The 15,869-nt window shown below is 46.0% G+C and overlaps 2 protein-coding genes across 2 annotated transcripts in view; one reads left to right on the top strand and one right to left on the bottom strand.

Moving 5' to 3' along the window:
- Positions 1-15,869, top strand: part of LOC128699890 (low-density lipoprotein receptor-related protein 4) — an 846,819-nt gene that overhangs the window by 555,183 nt on the left and 275,767 nt on the right. The window lies entirely within an intron of this gene.
- Positions 13,417-15,869, bottom strand: part of LOC128699880 (uncharacterized) — a 42,983-nt gene continuing 40,530 nt past the window's right edge. Inside the window, exon 5 of the mRNA XM_053792699.2 lies at positions 13,417-15,272. Within this exon, the coding sequence (XP_053648674.1) occupies positions 14,859-15,272 (414 nt within the window). The 3' untranslated portion in view covers positions 13,417-14,858. The remainder of the gene's footprint in view (positions 15,273-15,869) is intronic.

Here is a 15,869-nt window from a genome sequence, read left to right as displayed (position 1 = left end):
GTACATAGGATTATCTAACAGTCAAACATTATGAATGACTTACCATTAGGGTCCTGACATGGGGGACCCTAATGGTAAAAACTTAACTCTAACTTATGCCGTGTGTATCTCCTTTTATTACAACTTAGAAGGAGAACACCGAAGTAATTCGGATCCGAAACTTTTGGCTATACTGATTCCCAATTTTTGGCCGATTCTTATACCGATACTTTTCCTATATAATTTTATTTTTAAAATTATAATGACAATCGGCCTGGTGGCTAAAGCTCTCGCTTCACACGGCGAATGTCTGGGTTCGATTCCCAGCGAGGGTAAAGACATTGGACGTGTTTCTTTACACCGGTTGTCTATGTTCACTTATCAGTAAGGTACCAGGGTGTTAGTCGACTGGTGTGGGTCGCATCCTGGGACAAAACTGACGTAATTTGCCAGAAATGCTCAGCATAACAAGCGGCTTTCTGTATAGTAGTATGTCATTGATGTCAGCTATGGTCTGTATATTATTATTATTATTATTATTATTATTATTATTATTATTATTATAACACAGGAAGGTTAAATAATGAATAACTTAATTCCTCTGAGTTGATAATATTGATCATTAATTGGTCTGTTGTGTTAGTTACTGGTTGTCAAATATACTTGTCGATAGTGTGTGTACTTACCTATTTGTACTGACCTGTTTGTGGTTGTGACTCCTTGTTGTTGTATCCCATCTCTGAAACGTTCTGTCCCTATTCACCTTGTCAATTTCTCTCAGTATTTTGCATGTCGTTATCATGTTTTCCCTATCTCTTCTGTCCTCCAGTGTCGTCAGGTCAATTTCCCTTAACCTATCCTCGAAGGACGTATTCCTTAGCTCCGGGACTAGTCTTGTTGCAAACCTTTGCACTTTCTCTAATTTCTTGACGTGCTACACAGGGTGTGAGTTCCATATTAGTGTTGCATACTGACAGAGTCTTGAACGATTCCTTGCTAAAGTGTCGAAACGCTATGCTTAGGTTTGCCAGGCGCCCATATGCTACATCAGTTATTTAGTTGATGTACGCCTCAAGAGATGTGCTCGGTATTTTACTCACCTCAAGATCATTTTCCTTGAGTGAAGTCTGAAATCTTTGGCCACCTAGACTGAATTCTGTCTGCAGTCTTCTTTGGCCTTCCCCAATCTTCATGACTTTGCATTTGGTGGGATTAATTAAACTCCAGGAGCCAGTTGTTGGACCAGGCTTGCAGCTTGCCCAGAGCCCTTCGTAGTTCTACCTGATCCTCATCCACTTGAATTCTCTGCATTAGCTTCACGTCGTCTGCAAACAGGGACACCTGTCAAGTCATTCACATATACCAGAAACAGCACCGGCCCTATGACTGACACCTGTGGAATCCCACTTGTCATAGGCGCCCATCCTGACACCTCGTCACGTACCATCACTCGTTATTTCCTTCCTGTCAGGTATTCTCTGATCCACTGCAGTGCCTTTCCTGTCATTCCTGCCTGCTCCTCTAGTTTTTGCAGTAATCTCTTGTGCAGAACTGTGTTAAAAGTCTTCTTAAAGTCTAAGAAAATGCAGTCTATCCACCCCTCTTTCACCTGCCTTACTTCTACCATCTTGTCGTAAAACTCCAATAGGTTTGTGACACAGGATTTTCCCTACCTGAAACCGTGCTGTTTATCGTGTATAAGCTCATTCCTTTCTAGGTGCCACATCAGTCTTTTTCTGATAAGCTTCTTCATGATTTTGCATACTATACATGTCAGTGACACTGGTCTGTAGTGTAATGCTACTTGCCTGTCCCCATTCTTAAAGACCGGGACTATATTTGCTGTCTTCCACACCTCAGGTAGTCGCCCTGTTTCAATAAATGTGTTGAAAATTGTTGTTAGTGGCACACACAGCGCCTCTGTTCCCTCGCTCTGGACCCACAGAGATATATTGTCCGGTTTCACCGTCTTTGAGGTATCACTTATCAGCCTCTTCACCACCTCCTCAGTTTTGTGTAGTGCATCCAGCACTTGTTGGTGTTCCCTACCATTCCGTTCTACTGTTGTACAGTCTGTCTCCACTGAAAATACTTAAATCTTGTGTTTAGCTCTTCACATACTTCTTTGTCATTTCTTGTGGTCTCTCCTCCTTCCTTCCTCAGCCTGATTACCTGGTTCTTGACCGTTGTTTTCCTCCTGATGTGGCTGTGCAACAGTTTTGGGTCAGATTTGGCTTTCGATGCTATGTCATTCTCGTATTGCCACTGGGCCTCCCTCCTTATCCATGCATATTCATTTCTGGCTCTTCGACTAATCTCTTTATTTTACCCTGAGTACATTGTCTTTTATACATTTTCCATTCTTTAGCACACTTAGATTTGGCCTCTATACACCTTTGGGTGCAACAAGGGGTTGTTCTAATCTTTCTATTGATTCTATTGTCATTAAGTACGAATCTCGCTTCCGCCTCTTTGAGTTTTGTGGTCATGTATTCCATCATTTCTTTCACTATTTTCCCACCAGTTCTCTTTCCCACTGTACCTCGTGCAGGAATTTCCTAATACCTGTGTAATCCCCTCTTTTATAATTTGGCTTCTCTCATCCTAGTCTTGCTGCTTAGCTTTCTATTTTTACCTCTACAATATATTCGAAGTTCATGACAACGATATTATTAGCTCCAAGGAGCCTTTCGTATGTGATGTCCCCAATGTCTGAACTACTCAAGGTAAATATGAGGTCCAGCCTTGCTGATTCATTCTTTCCTCTCTCTCTGGTAGTGTCCCTAATTTGTTGATGCATAAAGTTTTCCAGTACATTTCCATCACCTTCACCCTCCACTTTTCTGGTCTCCTATGTGGTTCCAGGTTTTCACAGTCCATCTCCTTGTGATTGAAATCACCCACAACTAATAACTTTGCCCTGCCTATATGGGCCCTTTTGGCAACCTCAGCAAGTGTATCAACCCTTGCTCTATTGTTCTCATCTTACTCTTGTTTGGCCTCTTACTGTTCAGTGGCAGACTGTATATCATTGCAATCACCCCCTTGGAACTCCCAGTCTGAGGTTCTCCTACTATCTGGTCTCTTGCTTCTCTTCTGTCCACTCATTCCATCTCAAATTTCCACTGATTTTTGGTAAGCAGGGCAACTCCTCCACCTCCTCTGCTCCTTCTATTTTTCCTCATGATCTGATGTCTGGTTGAAAAGATTGCATCTGTCATCATTCGTGTAAACTTGGTTTCTGTGAGTGCTATGATGATTCTTTCATGCCATTCCTCGAGTTGGTGTACCATACCTTCAGCTTCTTTTCCAAGATTGTATTCTAGTGGGTTTGTGGGGCTGGAGGAGTGGGAGGCCTGGCATGGCACTATGGGAGGCTGCTGTGTAGAGGGGGGGGGGGTTGTGCTGGGGGTGTGGGCGGTCTATGAGTGCAGAATGTGATTTGATTTGGGTTAATTTGTTTGGCTGCAATGTTGTGTGAGTGGTTCTCTGGGTGATTGTGTTGGCTGGTCCTCCTGATTCTGGGTCCTCCTCTCTGTCTGTAGTCTTATCTCTCTTGCCCTTTGCATCTTTGTAATCTCTCTCAGTTTCTGCCGTTCTGTACGTATTCTGTCACAGTAGAGGAACACCTTCTTGTATTTTGTTGTTTCCTTAAGCCATGGTTTCTTCTGCAGGATCATGTTCCACACCGTTTCTGTCCTGAATACCACTCTGACTGGTCGATTTTTTCCCCTCGAGTATCCCTTGATTCTCTGAAAATTTATCAGCTCAGTCATATTCTCCTCTCCCGTTTGTTTGATGATATTTTAATCTCTTTTTTTTTCTCTCTCCCTGTTGTCTTTCTTTGTATATCCTCCTTTCGGCCTCCTGGATCAGTCGAGGTCAACAAAATAAGAAAATTCAGTCGGTGAGACAGCTGTTTTATTGTAAAAATGCAAGAATTATAGAATTCTCTATAATTCCCTATAATTCTTAAATATAGCCACTTTTGTGTCTCATAATTTAAAATAATTATCACAAGTATATGAATTTTAACTAACAGACACACACACACACACACACACACACACACACACACACACACACACACACACACACACACACACACACACACCAGAGATCTGGTAGACGAACCAGGGAGGAAAGACTGGGAGTTAGAGCTCCAAAAAAGGGAGGAAGAGTGGGGAAGGAAGATAGTAGAGCTTGGTAAGAAAATGGAGGAGCGGATAGCTGAAAAGTGCAGGAAGTGGGAAGTACAGGTCTTAGCAGGAGAAGCTAGAATACAGTGCTTAGAAGAGAAACTGCAAAGCCTGAAACAGATTAGAGAGACAAATGACAATTCAGATGTGACATCAGGAAATTCAATGTCAGGCGCAGACAAGGGGACAGTAAGCAACAACAGAGACATGCCGTACACGAAGGCCCTATCAGACCCACGTGGGGCCAGGGAAAAGACGAGGAGCACACTAAGATCAAATGACAGGTCTGAAGACAATGAAGGTATGCTATATGCAGAGATTCTAACAGCCAACTGCAGTAGCAAGGGACAGCTGGTCATGAAAGACAGTTCACTGAGAATAGAAATTTCAGATATGACAGGGACTGAAGGCAAGAACATGTCAATGGAAGGAAATAAAATGCCTCAGAGGAAGCAGATGGAGACTCAGTGGGAGGAGGAAAGGGCGAGGTCAGTTTTTGTGTACGGGCTCCAAGAAGCCAAGGGGGACAACTTTGAAGAAATAAAACAGGAGGAGAAAAAAATGATTGAAGACATTATGAAAACAATAGGTGAGGGCGATATGACCCAGGTGACAAATTTTCAGAGAATTGGGTGGTTTGCGAGTGGAAGGATACGGCCTGTCAGAGTAACTTTCAAGGAAGAATCAGTTCGAACCAGGATTCTGCAAGAGAAAGCAAGACTGAGGGACAAACAGGGGTACCAGGGAGTATACCTCGACTGCGACAGAACACAAGAAGAAAGGATTACACTGAAGGAGAGGGTACAGAGATGCAAGGAGGAACGAGAGGCAATGACGAAGATGAGCAGGACCCAGACACAGGAGGAAGGGCAAACACACCCCACAGAATATCCCACCAAAAGACTCCAACCGCGACATTCCCAACGCAACTGAGCAACCTATACTACAACCCACTCACTGTTCCCTCTGCCACCAACCCCCATATCACAAACCTCACCCCAACAGCTGTCCCTTATGGGTATTCTGACCCCACCCCCATCATCACAAACCCCACCTACACCACAGCCCCATATAGGCCCCCACCAAGGCTCTCGCTCCCCCAACCCCAATATTCTTGCATGACCACAATGATAGAAAAGAAACTGAAAGTTTGGTACACAAACGCGGATGGAGTAACGAATAAACATGAGGAGTGGAACGAAAGAATCAGTGAAGAATCCCCAGACATCATAGCAGTCACAGAAACAAAACTCGCTGAGACAATAGCAGACACAATCTTCCCAACGGGATATCAGATCCTGAGGAAAGATAGAAGGAGTGGAGGGGGAGGAGGGGTTGCACTGCTCATAAAACACTGATGGGGATTTGAGGAAATGGAAGGCATGGACATGATTGGAGAAAGAGACTACATTGTAGGTACAATTCAGTCCGGAGAACATAAAGTAGTCATTGGAGTGATGTATAACCCACCACAGAACTTCAGGAGGCCAAGAGAGGAGTACGAAGAAAACAACAGGGTGATGGTGGACACACTGGCTGAGGTGGCAAGAAGAGCTCACTCGAGCAGAGCAAAGTTACTGGTAATGGGCGATTTCAACCACAGGGAGATCGACTGGGAAAACCTGGAGCCACATGGGGGTCCCGAAACATGGAGAGCCAAGATGATGGATGTGGTACTTGAAAACCTCATGCATCAACATGTCAGGGACACAACCAGAGAGAGAGGGGAGGATGAGCCAGCAAGACTGGATCTTATGTTCACCCTGAGCAGTTCAGACATTGAGGACATCACTTACGAGAGGCCCCTTGGAGCTAGCGATCACGTGGTTCTGAGTTTTGATTATATAGTAGAGTTACAAGTGGAGAAGGTAACAGGAACTGAAGGGGACAGGCCAAATTATAAAAGGGGGGACTACACAGGTATGAGAAACTTCATGCAGGAGGTTCAGTGGGACAGGGAAATGGTAGGAAAATCAGTAAAAGAGATGATGGAATATATGGCAACAAAGTGCAAGGAGGCAGAGGAAAGGTTTGTTCCCAAGGGAAACAGAAATAATAGGAAGACCAAAACGAGTCCTTGGTTTACCCGAAGGTGTAGGGAGGCAAAAACTAAGTGCAACAGAAAATGGAAAAGGTACAGGAGGCATAGGACCCAGGAAAACAAGGAGATTAGTAGAAGAGCCAGAAACGAGTATGCACAGATAAGGAGGGAGGCCCAGCGACAGTATGAAAACGACATAGCATCGAAAGTCAAACCTGACCCGAAACTGCTGTATAGCCACATTAGGAGGAAGACAACAGTCAAGGACCAGGTGATAAGGCTGAGGAAAGAAAGTGGAGAACTCACAAGAAACGATCAAGAGGTATGTGAGGAGCTCAACACGAGATTTAAGGAAGTATTTACAGTAGAGACAGGAAGGACTCTGGGGGGACAGATCAGATGGGGACACCAGCAAGGAATACACCAACAAGTGTTGGACGACATACATACAGAGGAGGAGGTGAAGAAACTGCTAAGGGACATCGATACCTCAAAGGCAATGGGACCGGACATCATCTCCCCGTGGGTCCTTAGAGAGGGAGCAGATATGTTGTGCGTGCCACTTACCACAATCTTCAACACGTCCCTGGAAACTGGGCAACTACCTTAGGTATGGAAGATGGCAAATGTAGTTCCCATTTTTAAAAAAAAGGAGACAGAAAAGAGGCACTAAACTATAGACCTGTGTCACTGACGTGCATAGTATGTAAAGTTATGGAGAAGATTATCAGGAGGAGAGTGGTGGAGCACCTGGAACGGAACAAGAGTATAAATGCCAACCAGCACGGATTCATGGAAGGCAAATCCTGTGTCACAAACCTTCTGGAGTTTTATGATAAAATAACAGAAGTAAGACACGAGAGAGAGGGGTAGGTAGATTGCATCTTCTTGGACTGCAAGAAGGCCTTTGACACAGTTCCTCACAAGAGATTAGTGCAGAAGCTAGAGCATCAGGCGCATTTAACAGGAAGGGCACTGCAATGGATCAGAGAATACCTGACAGGGAGGCAACAACGAGTCATGGTACGTAATGATGTATCACAGTGGGCACCTGTGACGAGCGGGGTCCCACAGGGGTCGGTCCTAAGACCAGTGCTATTTTTGGTATATGTGAACGACATGATGGAAGGGTTAGACTCAGAAGTGTCCCTGTTTGCAGATGATGTGAAGTTAATGAGGAGAATTAAATCTGATGAGGACCAGGCAGGACTTCAAAGAGACCTGGACAGACTGGACACCTGGTCCAGCAAATGGCTTCTCGAATTTAATCCTGCCAAATGCAAAGTCATGAAGATAGGGGAAGGGCACAGAAGACCACAGACAGAGTATAGGTGGCCAAAGACTGCAAACCTCACTCAAGGAGAAAGATCTTGAGGTGAGTATAACACCGAGCATGTCTCTGGAAGCACACATCAATCAGATAACTGCTGCAGCATATGGGCGCCTGGCAAACCTGAGAACAGCATTCTGATACCTTAGTAAGGAATCGTTCAAGACACTGTACACCGTGTATGTCAGGCCCATACTGGAGTATGCAGCACCTGGTTGGAACCTGCACTTGATAAAGCACGTCAAGAAACTAGAGAAAGTACAAAGGTTTGCGACAAGGTTAGTTCCAGAGCTAAGGGGAATGTCCTATGAAGAAAGATTAAGGGAAATCGGCCTGACGACACTGGAGGACAGGAGGGTCAGGGGAGACATGATAACGACATATAAAATACTGCGTGGAATAGACAAGGTGGACAAAGACAGGATGTTCCAGGGAGGGGACACAGAAACAAGAGGCCACAATTGGAAGTTGAAGACACAAATGAGTCAGTGAGATATTAGGAAGTATTTCTTCAGTCATAGAGTTGTAAGGCAGTGGAATAGCCTTGAAAATGACGTAGTGGAGGCAGGAACCTTACACAGTTTTAAGAAGAGGTTTGATAAAGCTCATGGAGCGGGGAGAGAGAGGGCCCAGTAGCATCCGGTGAAGAGGCGGGGCCAGGAGCTAAGACTCGACCCCTGCAACCACAAATAGGTGAGTACAAATAGGTGAGTACACACACACACACACACCAGCAAGACTGGACTTAGTATTCACCTTGAGTAGTGCTGATATTGAGGACATCGCATATGAAAGACCCTTTGGGGCCAGCGATCATGTGGTTTTAAGCTTCGAATACACAGTAGAGCTACAAGTGGAGGGGGAAGCAGGAAGGCCAGGACGAATGAAGCCAAACTACAAGAAAGGGGACTATACGGGAATGAGGAACTTCCTGAACGGGGTTCAGTGGGACAGAGAACTGGCAGGGAAGCCAGAAAATGAGATGATGGAGTATGTAACAACAATATGCAAGGAAGGTGAGGAGAGGTTTGTACCCAAGGGTAACAGGAATAATGAAAAAACCAAGATGAGCCCTTGGTTCACCCAAAGGTGCAGGGAGGCAAAAACCAAGTGTGCTAGGGAATGGAAGACGTATAGAAGGCAAAGGACCCAGGAGAATCAGGAGAGCAGTCATAGAGCCAGAAATGAATATGCACAGGTAAGAAGGGAGGCCCAACGACAATATGAAAACGACTTAGCAGCGCGAGCCAAATCTGACCCGAAGCTATTATACAGCCACATCAGGAGGAAACCAACAGTCAAGGACCAGGTAATCAGGCTAAGGAAGAAAGGAGGAGAGACGACAAGAAACGACCGCGAAGTATGTGAGAAACTCAACATGAAATTCAAAGAAGTGTTCACAGCGGAGACAGAAGGGGCTCCAGAAAGACGGAGAGATGGGGCACACCACCAAGTGCTGGACACAGTACACACAACCGAGGAAGAAGTGAAGAGGCTTCTGAGTGAGCTAGATACCTCAAAGGCAATGGGGCCGGATAACATCTCTCCATGGGTCCTGAGAGAGGGAGCAGAGGCACTGTGTGTACCCCTAACAACAATATTCAATAAATCTATAGAGACTGGGAGATTGCCTGAGGCGTGGAAGACAGCAAATGTAGTCCCAATTTTTAAAAAGGGAGACAGACATGAAGCTAAACTACAGACCAGTGTCACTGACATGTATAGTATGCAAAGTCACGGAGAAGATTATCAGGAGAAAAGTGGTGGATCTCATCAACAGCAGCCAACATGGTTTCAGGGATGGGAAATCCTGTGTCACAAACCTACTGGAGTTCTATGACAGGGTGACAGCAGTAAGACAAGAGAGAGAGGGGTGGGTAGATTGCATTTTCTTGGACTGTAAGAAGGCGTTTGACACAGTTCCACACAAGAGATTAGTGCAAAAACTTGAGGACCAGGCTTGTCTGGAAGACAGCAGAGAGTCATGGTACGTGGCGAGGTGTCAGTAAGCGCCTGTGACCAGCGGGGTCCCACAGGGGCCAGTCCTAGGACCAGTGCTGTTTCTGGTATTTGTGAACGACATGACGGAAGGCATAGACCGCGAAGTGTCTTTGTTTGCAGATGACGTGAAGTTAATGAGAAGAATCCATTCGATCGAAGACCAGGGAGAACTACAAAGGGATCTGGACAGGCTGCAGACCTGGTCCAGCAATTGGCTCCTGAAGTTCAACCCTACCAAGTGCAAAGTCATGAAGATTGAGGAAGGGCATAGAAGACCGCAGACGGAGTACAGTCTAGGAGGCCAGAGACTACAAACCTCACTCAAGGAAAAAGATTTTGGGGTGAGTATAACACCAGGCACATATAAGGCACACATCAACCAAATAACTGCTGCAGCATATGGGAGCCTAGCAAACCTTAGAACAGCATTCCGACATCTTAATAAGGAATCGTTCGGGACCCTGTACACCGTGTACGTTAGGCCCATATTGGAGTATGCGGTACCAGTTTGGAACCCACACCTAGCTAAGCAAGTAAAGAAACTAGAGAAAGTGCAAAGGTTTGCAACAAGTCTAGTCCCAGAGCTAAGGGGTATGTCCTACGAGGAGAGGTTAAGGGAAATCGACCTGACGACACTGGAGGACAGGAGAGATAGGGGGGACATGATAACGACATACAAAATACTGAGAGGAATTGAGAAGGTGGACAAAAACAGAATGTTCTAGAGATGGGACACAGCAACAAGGGGACACAGTTGGAAGTTGAAGACACAGATGAATCACAGGGATGTTAGGAAGTATTTCTTCAGCCACAGAGTAGTCAGGAAGTGGAATAGTTTGGGAAGCGATGTAGTGGAGGCAGGATCCATACATAGCTTTAAGCAGAGTTATGATAAAGCTCACGGTTCAGAGAGAGTGACCTAGTAGCGACCAGTGAAGAGGCGGGGCCAGGAGCTAGGACTCGACCCCTGCAACCTCAACTAGGTGAGTACACACACACACACACACACACACACACACACCAGATGTGTGTGTGTGTGTGTGCGTGTCTGCGCGTGTGCGCGTGTGCGCGCGCGCGTGTGTGTGTGTGTGTGTGTGTGTGTGTGTGTGTGTGTACTCACCTAATTGTGGTTGCAGAGGTCGAGACTCAGCTCCTGGCCCCGCCTCTTCACTGATCGCTACTGGATCCTCTCTCTCTCTGCTTCCTGAGCTTTGTCATACCTCTTCTTAAAACTATGTATGGTTCCTGCCTCCACTACTTCACTTGCTAGGCTATTCCACTTGCTGACAACTCTATGACTGAAGAAATACTTCCTAACGTCCCTGTGACTCGTCTGATTCTTCAGCTTCCAGTTGTGACCCCTTGTCTCTGTGTCCCCTCTCTGGAGCATCCTATCTCTGTCCACCTTGTCTATTCCCCGCAGTATCTTGTATGTCGTTATCATGTCTCCCCTGACCCTTCTGTCCTCCAGTGTCGTCAGTCCGATTTCCCTTAACCTTTCCTCGTACGACATTCCCTTGAGCTCTGGGACTAGCCTTGTTGCAAACCTTTGTACTTTCTCTAACTTCTTGACGTGCTTGACCAGGTGTGGGTTCCAGACTGGTGCTGCATACTCCAGTATGGGCCTAACATACACAGTGTACAGTGTCTTGAACGATTCCTTATTAAGGTATCGGAACGCTATTCTCAGGTTTGCCAGGCGCCCGTGTGCTGCAGCGGTTATTTGGTTGATGTGTGCCTCCGGTGATGTGCTCGGTGTTATGGTCACCCCAAGGTCTTTCTCCCTGAGTGAGGTCTGTAGTCTTTGTCACCTAGCCTATACTCTGCCTGCGGTCTTCTTTGCCCCTCCCCAATCTTCACGACTTTGCATTTGGCTGGATTGAATTCGAGAAGCCAGTTACTGGACCACATGTCCAGCCTCTCCAGGTCTCTTTGCAGTCCTGCCTCATCCTCGTCCGATTTAATTCTTCTCATCAACTTCACGTCATCTGCGAACAGGGACACTTCAGAGTCTATTCCATCCATCATGTCGTTCACATATATCAAAAATAGCACTGGTCCTAGAACTGACCCCTGTGGGACCCCGCTCGTAACAGGCGCCCACTGTGATACCTCTTCACGTACCATGACTCGTTGCTGCCTCCCTGTCAGGTATTCCCTTATCCATTGCAGTGCCCTTCCTTTTACGTGTGCCTGATCCTCCAGCTTCTGCACTAATCTCTTGTGGGGAACTGTGTCAAAGGCCTTCCTGCAGTCTAGGAAAACGCAATCTACCCACCCCTCTCTCTCGTGTCTTACTTCTGTTACCTTGTCATAAAACTCCAGGAGGTTTGTGATACAAGATTTGCCTTCCATGAACCCATGCTGGTTTTCATTTATAATCTTGTTCCTCTCCAGGTGTTCGACCACTCTCCTCCTGATAATCTTCTCCATGACTTTGCACACAATACATGTCAGAGACACAGGTCTGTAGTTTAGTGCCTCGTTTCTGTTTCCTTTCTTAAATATGGGGACTACATTAGCTGTCTTCCATTTCTCAGGTAGTTGCCCAGTTTCAAGGGATGTGTTGAAGATTGTGGTTAGAGGCACGCACAGCATCTCTGCTCCTTCTCTAAGGACCCATGGTGAGATGTTGTCCGGTCCCATCGCCTTTGAGGTGTCAAGGTCACTTAAGAGCTTCTTCACCTCCTCCTCAGTTGTTCGTATGTCATCCAACACTTGTTGGTATATTCCCTCTTGATGTTCCCTTCTGTGTGTGTGTGTGTGTGTGTGTGTGTGTGTGTGTGTGTGTGTGTGTGTGTGTGTGTGTGTGTGTGTGTGTGCGTGTGTGTGTGTGTGTGTGTGTGTGTTTGAATTAAAATTCATATACTTGTGACAATTATTTTATATTATGAGAGACACAAAAAGGCTGTATTTAAGAAACTCTCTCGCCAGGACCCCTGAGGTAAAGTGTGGTGGCGAGTGTGTGGTGGTGAGTGTGTGGTGGCGAGAGTGTGGTGGTGAGTGTGTGGTGGTGAGTGTGTGGTGGCGAGAGTGTGGTGGCGAGAGTGTGGTGGCGAGAGTGTGGTGGCGAGTGTGTGGTGGCGAGAGTGTGGTGGCGAGAGTGTGGTGGCGAGTGTGTGGTGGCGAGTGTGTGGTGGCGAGAGTGTGGTGGTGAGAGTGTGGTGGCGAGTGTGTGGTGGCGAGAGTGTGGTGGCGAGAGTGTGGTGGCGAGTGTGTGGTGGCGAGAGTGTGGTGGTGAGTGTGTGGTGGTGATTGTATGGTGGTGATTGTGTGGTGGCGATTGTGTGGTGGCGATTGTGTGGTGGCGATTGTGTGGTGGCGAGTGTGTGGTGGCGAGTGTGTGGTGGCGAGTGTGTGGTGGCGAGTGTGTGGTGGCGAGTGTGTGGTGGCGAGAGTGTGTTGGTGAGTGTGTGGTGGCGAGAGTGTGGTGGCGAGAGTGTGGTGGTGAGTGTGTGGTGGTGAGTGTGTGGTGGTGAGAGTGTGGTGGCGAAAGTGTGGTGGTGAGAGTGTGGTGGTGAGTGTGGTGGCGAGTGTGGTGGCGAGTGTGGTGGCGAGAATGTGGTGGAGTTGGACCTCATAGCTTGTGCTACCAGGTCGGTTGCCGTGTTCCTCCCTTAAGTCAATGTGACCTGACCTGACTGGGTTGGGTGCATTAGCTTAAGCCGGTAGGAGACTTGGACCTGCCTCGTATGGGCCAGCAGGCCTTCTGCAGTGTTCCTTCGTTCTTATGTTCTTATCTTGGGTGGAGGGGCGGTGGAAGGTATGTAGTACACTTGTTAGGGTAGAGCAGGTGGAGGAGGAAGAAGTGTAGTGTAAGACTGGCACAACATACTGACAGTATAAGGATAATGACACTACGTAGGGCAGGTTATAATATTTTATTAGAAGTTTCGTCCACCAGGGACTTTGAACAATAGAAACTAGTACAACAAGAGGTTATAGGGTGGTTGAGGAGAGGTCCGTGAGATGTAGCATGATGCTCTGCGACGAGGAGCTGAGGTCACCTGAGAGTGACTCAGGTCTCCGGTGGTCGTTGTGTCGGCTTTAAGTAGGATCAATTTTGCCAACACCTCAGAGTTGGTGAAGGACCCTGAGTTGTGTTAAGTTGTGTTGGTAGTGATGATTGAAGAGGAATTCAGATAGTCTGTTACGTCGATCTGTTTCTCTAATAGCTAATCTTATTTCGGTGGGTTACAAGTGGTTACAGGTGTTCCCAGGTACTGTGCATGTGTTGTCGCCCCTCTGGCAAGTACATCTGTGTTCTTTGATTCTGGTTTTTAACTTTCTGGAAGTTTTCCCTATGTATGGTTCTTAAGCCTCCACAAGGTATACCTGAAGTATACCTGGATAGGGTTTCGGGGGTCAACGCCTCCGCAGCCCGGTCTGAGACCAGGCTTCAGGGTGGATCAGGATCTCATCAACCAGGCTGTAAACTGATGTATCAACCACAAACCGGCTGATCAGGAACTGACATTAGGTGCACTGTAAATCCGTACAGTGGTGCTTTTTGGAGGTTCAGTCACCTGTGTAACTAGCTCCCTGATGGCGTTCTAATCTTTAAGGTGTTGGCTGTGTTACTGCTTGTTTGTTAACTGTGTTTGTTATGGGGTGATGGAGAGTGTGTGGTCGTGTATTCCTTTGATAAAAGGATGGTAGAGAGTGCCTGTTGGTGTAACCTTTGATGAAGGGATGGTGGAGACTTAGAGATGTATCGGATGTGAAAACTTAGATATCCGCAGATGTAGATGTGTATGAGGATGTTTTACTTGCTTATTTTGCGGATGCGGATGCATATGCGGATATCCGTTTACAGTAAAATATGGATGTGGATGCAGATGCAAGGAATTGTGCAGATGTTCTGCGGATGCGGATATCCGATACATCTCTAGTGGAGAGAGTGTGTAGTGGCAAATCCCTTTGATAAAGTGGTAGTGGAGAGAGTGCTGTTGTGTAGCTGCTTGTAGAAGAGAGGAGACTTTCAGGAAATGTGTTGGAGACCATGGGTACTGAAGGTACTTTAGTGCTGCAGTCCTGATGTTTTGGTGCTAGAGAGAATATTTTTGGAGCTTTTGAGGGGCGGTGAAAACAACAAAATAGCGCATCCTGAAGTTACATTAGTTAGAGAAGTTGTAACAGTTACGTCCAACGTTCACCAGCATCATACTATTTAAAACTTAATGGAATTAGTCATTCTACCTATCACTTAAGAGCTTAATAATGAAGTTTGTTTAAAGATTTTTTATATTTCTTATTTTAAGTGGACGTTTTACCCTTTTTCTCAAGAGGATATTTTAGTAATGTGCTTCTAGAAGTGACTAAACCAAGGTGGCCTGTTGGTATCTGCGATTGTTGTTGGGAAAGTAGTAGTTAGGAAATCTCCAGTGGGTGAGGTGTGAGTCCCAACACTAGGAGGCTGTACGGTGATAGCAGTAGGATGTAGACTGCTAATACTTGGTGGCAGAGAGGTAATACCAGGCTGTAAGGTACTCATACCAGGCTGTAGGGTACTAACACCAGGCTTCCTGTTGTGAAAACCAGTCTGGAGAGCAGGGTGTAGGTTGCTAATACCAGGGTGTAGGTTGCCAACACCAGGGCGTAGGTTGCTAACACCAGGGTGTAGGTTGCTAACACCAGGGTGTAGGTTGCTAACACACGGTGGACTGAGTTGACCTGCGACGCGATGCAACATACTGAGAACACCAACAAAGCAATTGGAGATCTGTAGGGGGGAGGGGGAACATTAGTTCCGTTAGATGTGTCAAATTAATGTATTAGAAGTCATCCAAACCGGTCATGTCTATCACGACCAGACATGTTGTGGGTCATGTTTATCTAGTTCCACAGAATCGTAAATACTTCCAGATGACATGTGTATTACAATATGAATTTTCTTATTCAGTCTCAATGAATTCTGTGCCTAATATTCGGCAAGAAGAGCGTTGCTATTTAAGCTAAAATCGCAAGTTTTACCTATTCGGCACGACATATAAATATACACCAAACTGCGGCCACCCGGGATTAGATCCTGCGACACCAGTGTTTTGTTTATCAACTTGGAGATTTTCTAAACCAATTTCCGTAGGAGATAGAACAAACTATAGAAGATGAGACAAGTATAGAAGATGAGACAAGTATAGAAGATGAGACAAGTATAGAAGATGAGACAAGTATAGAAGATGAGACAAGTATAGAAGATGAGACAAGTATAGAAGATGTTATAAGCTAAAAAAAGATGAAATAAACTATACGGGAAGTAAACAGGGTGGATGAGAAAGAAGAAGAAATTTATTTAAAGAACAATAAGGAACAATATCAT

This window comes from Cherax quadricarinatus, chromosome 20, assembly GCF_038502225.1.
Source record: "Cherax quadricarinatus isolate ZL_2023a chromosome 20, ASM3850222v1, whole genome shotgun sequence".
NCBI classification, from domain to species: Eukaryota; Metazoa; Arthropoda; class Malacostraca; order Decapoda; family Parastacidae; genus Cherax; species Cherax quadricarinatus.
This window is presented reverse-complemented; position numbering and strand designations above follow the sequence as displayed.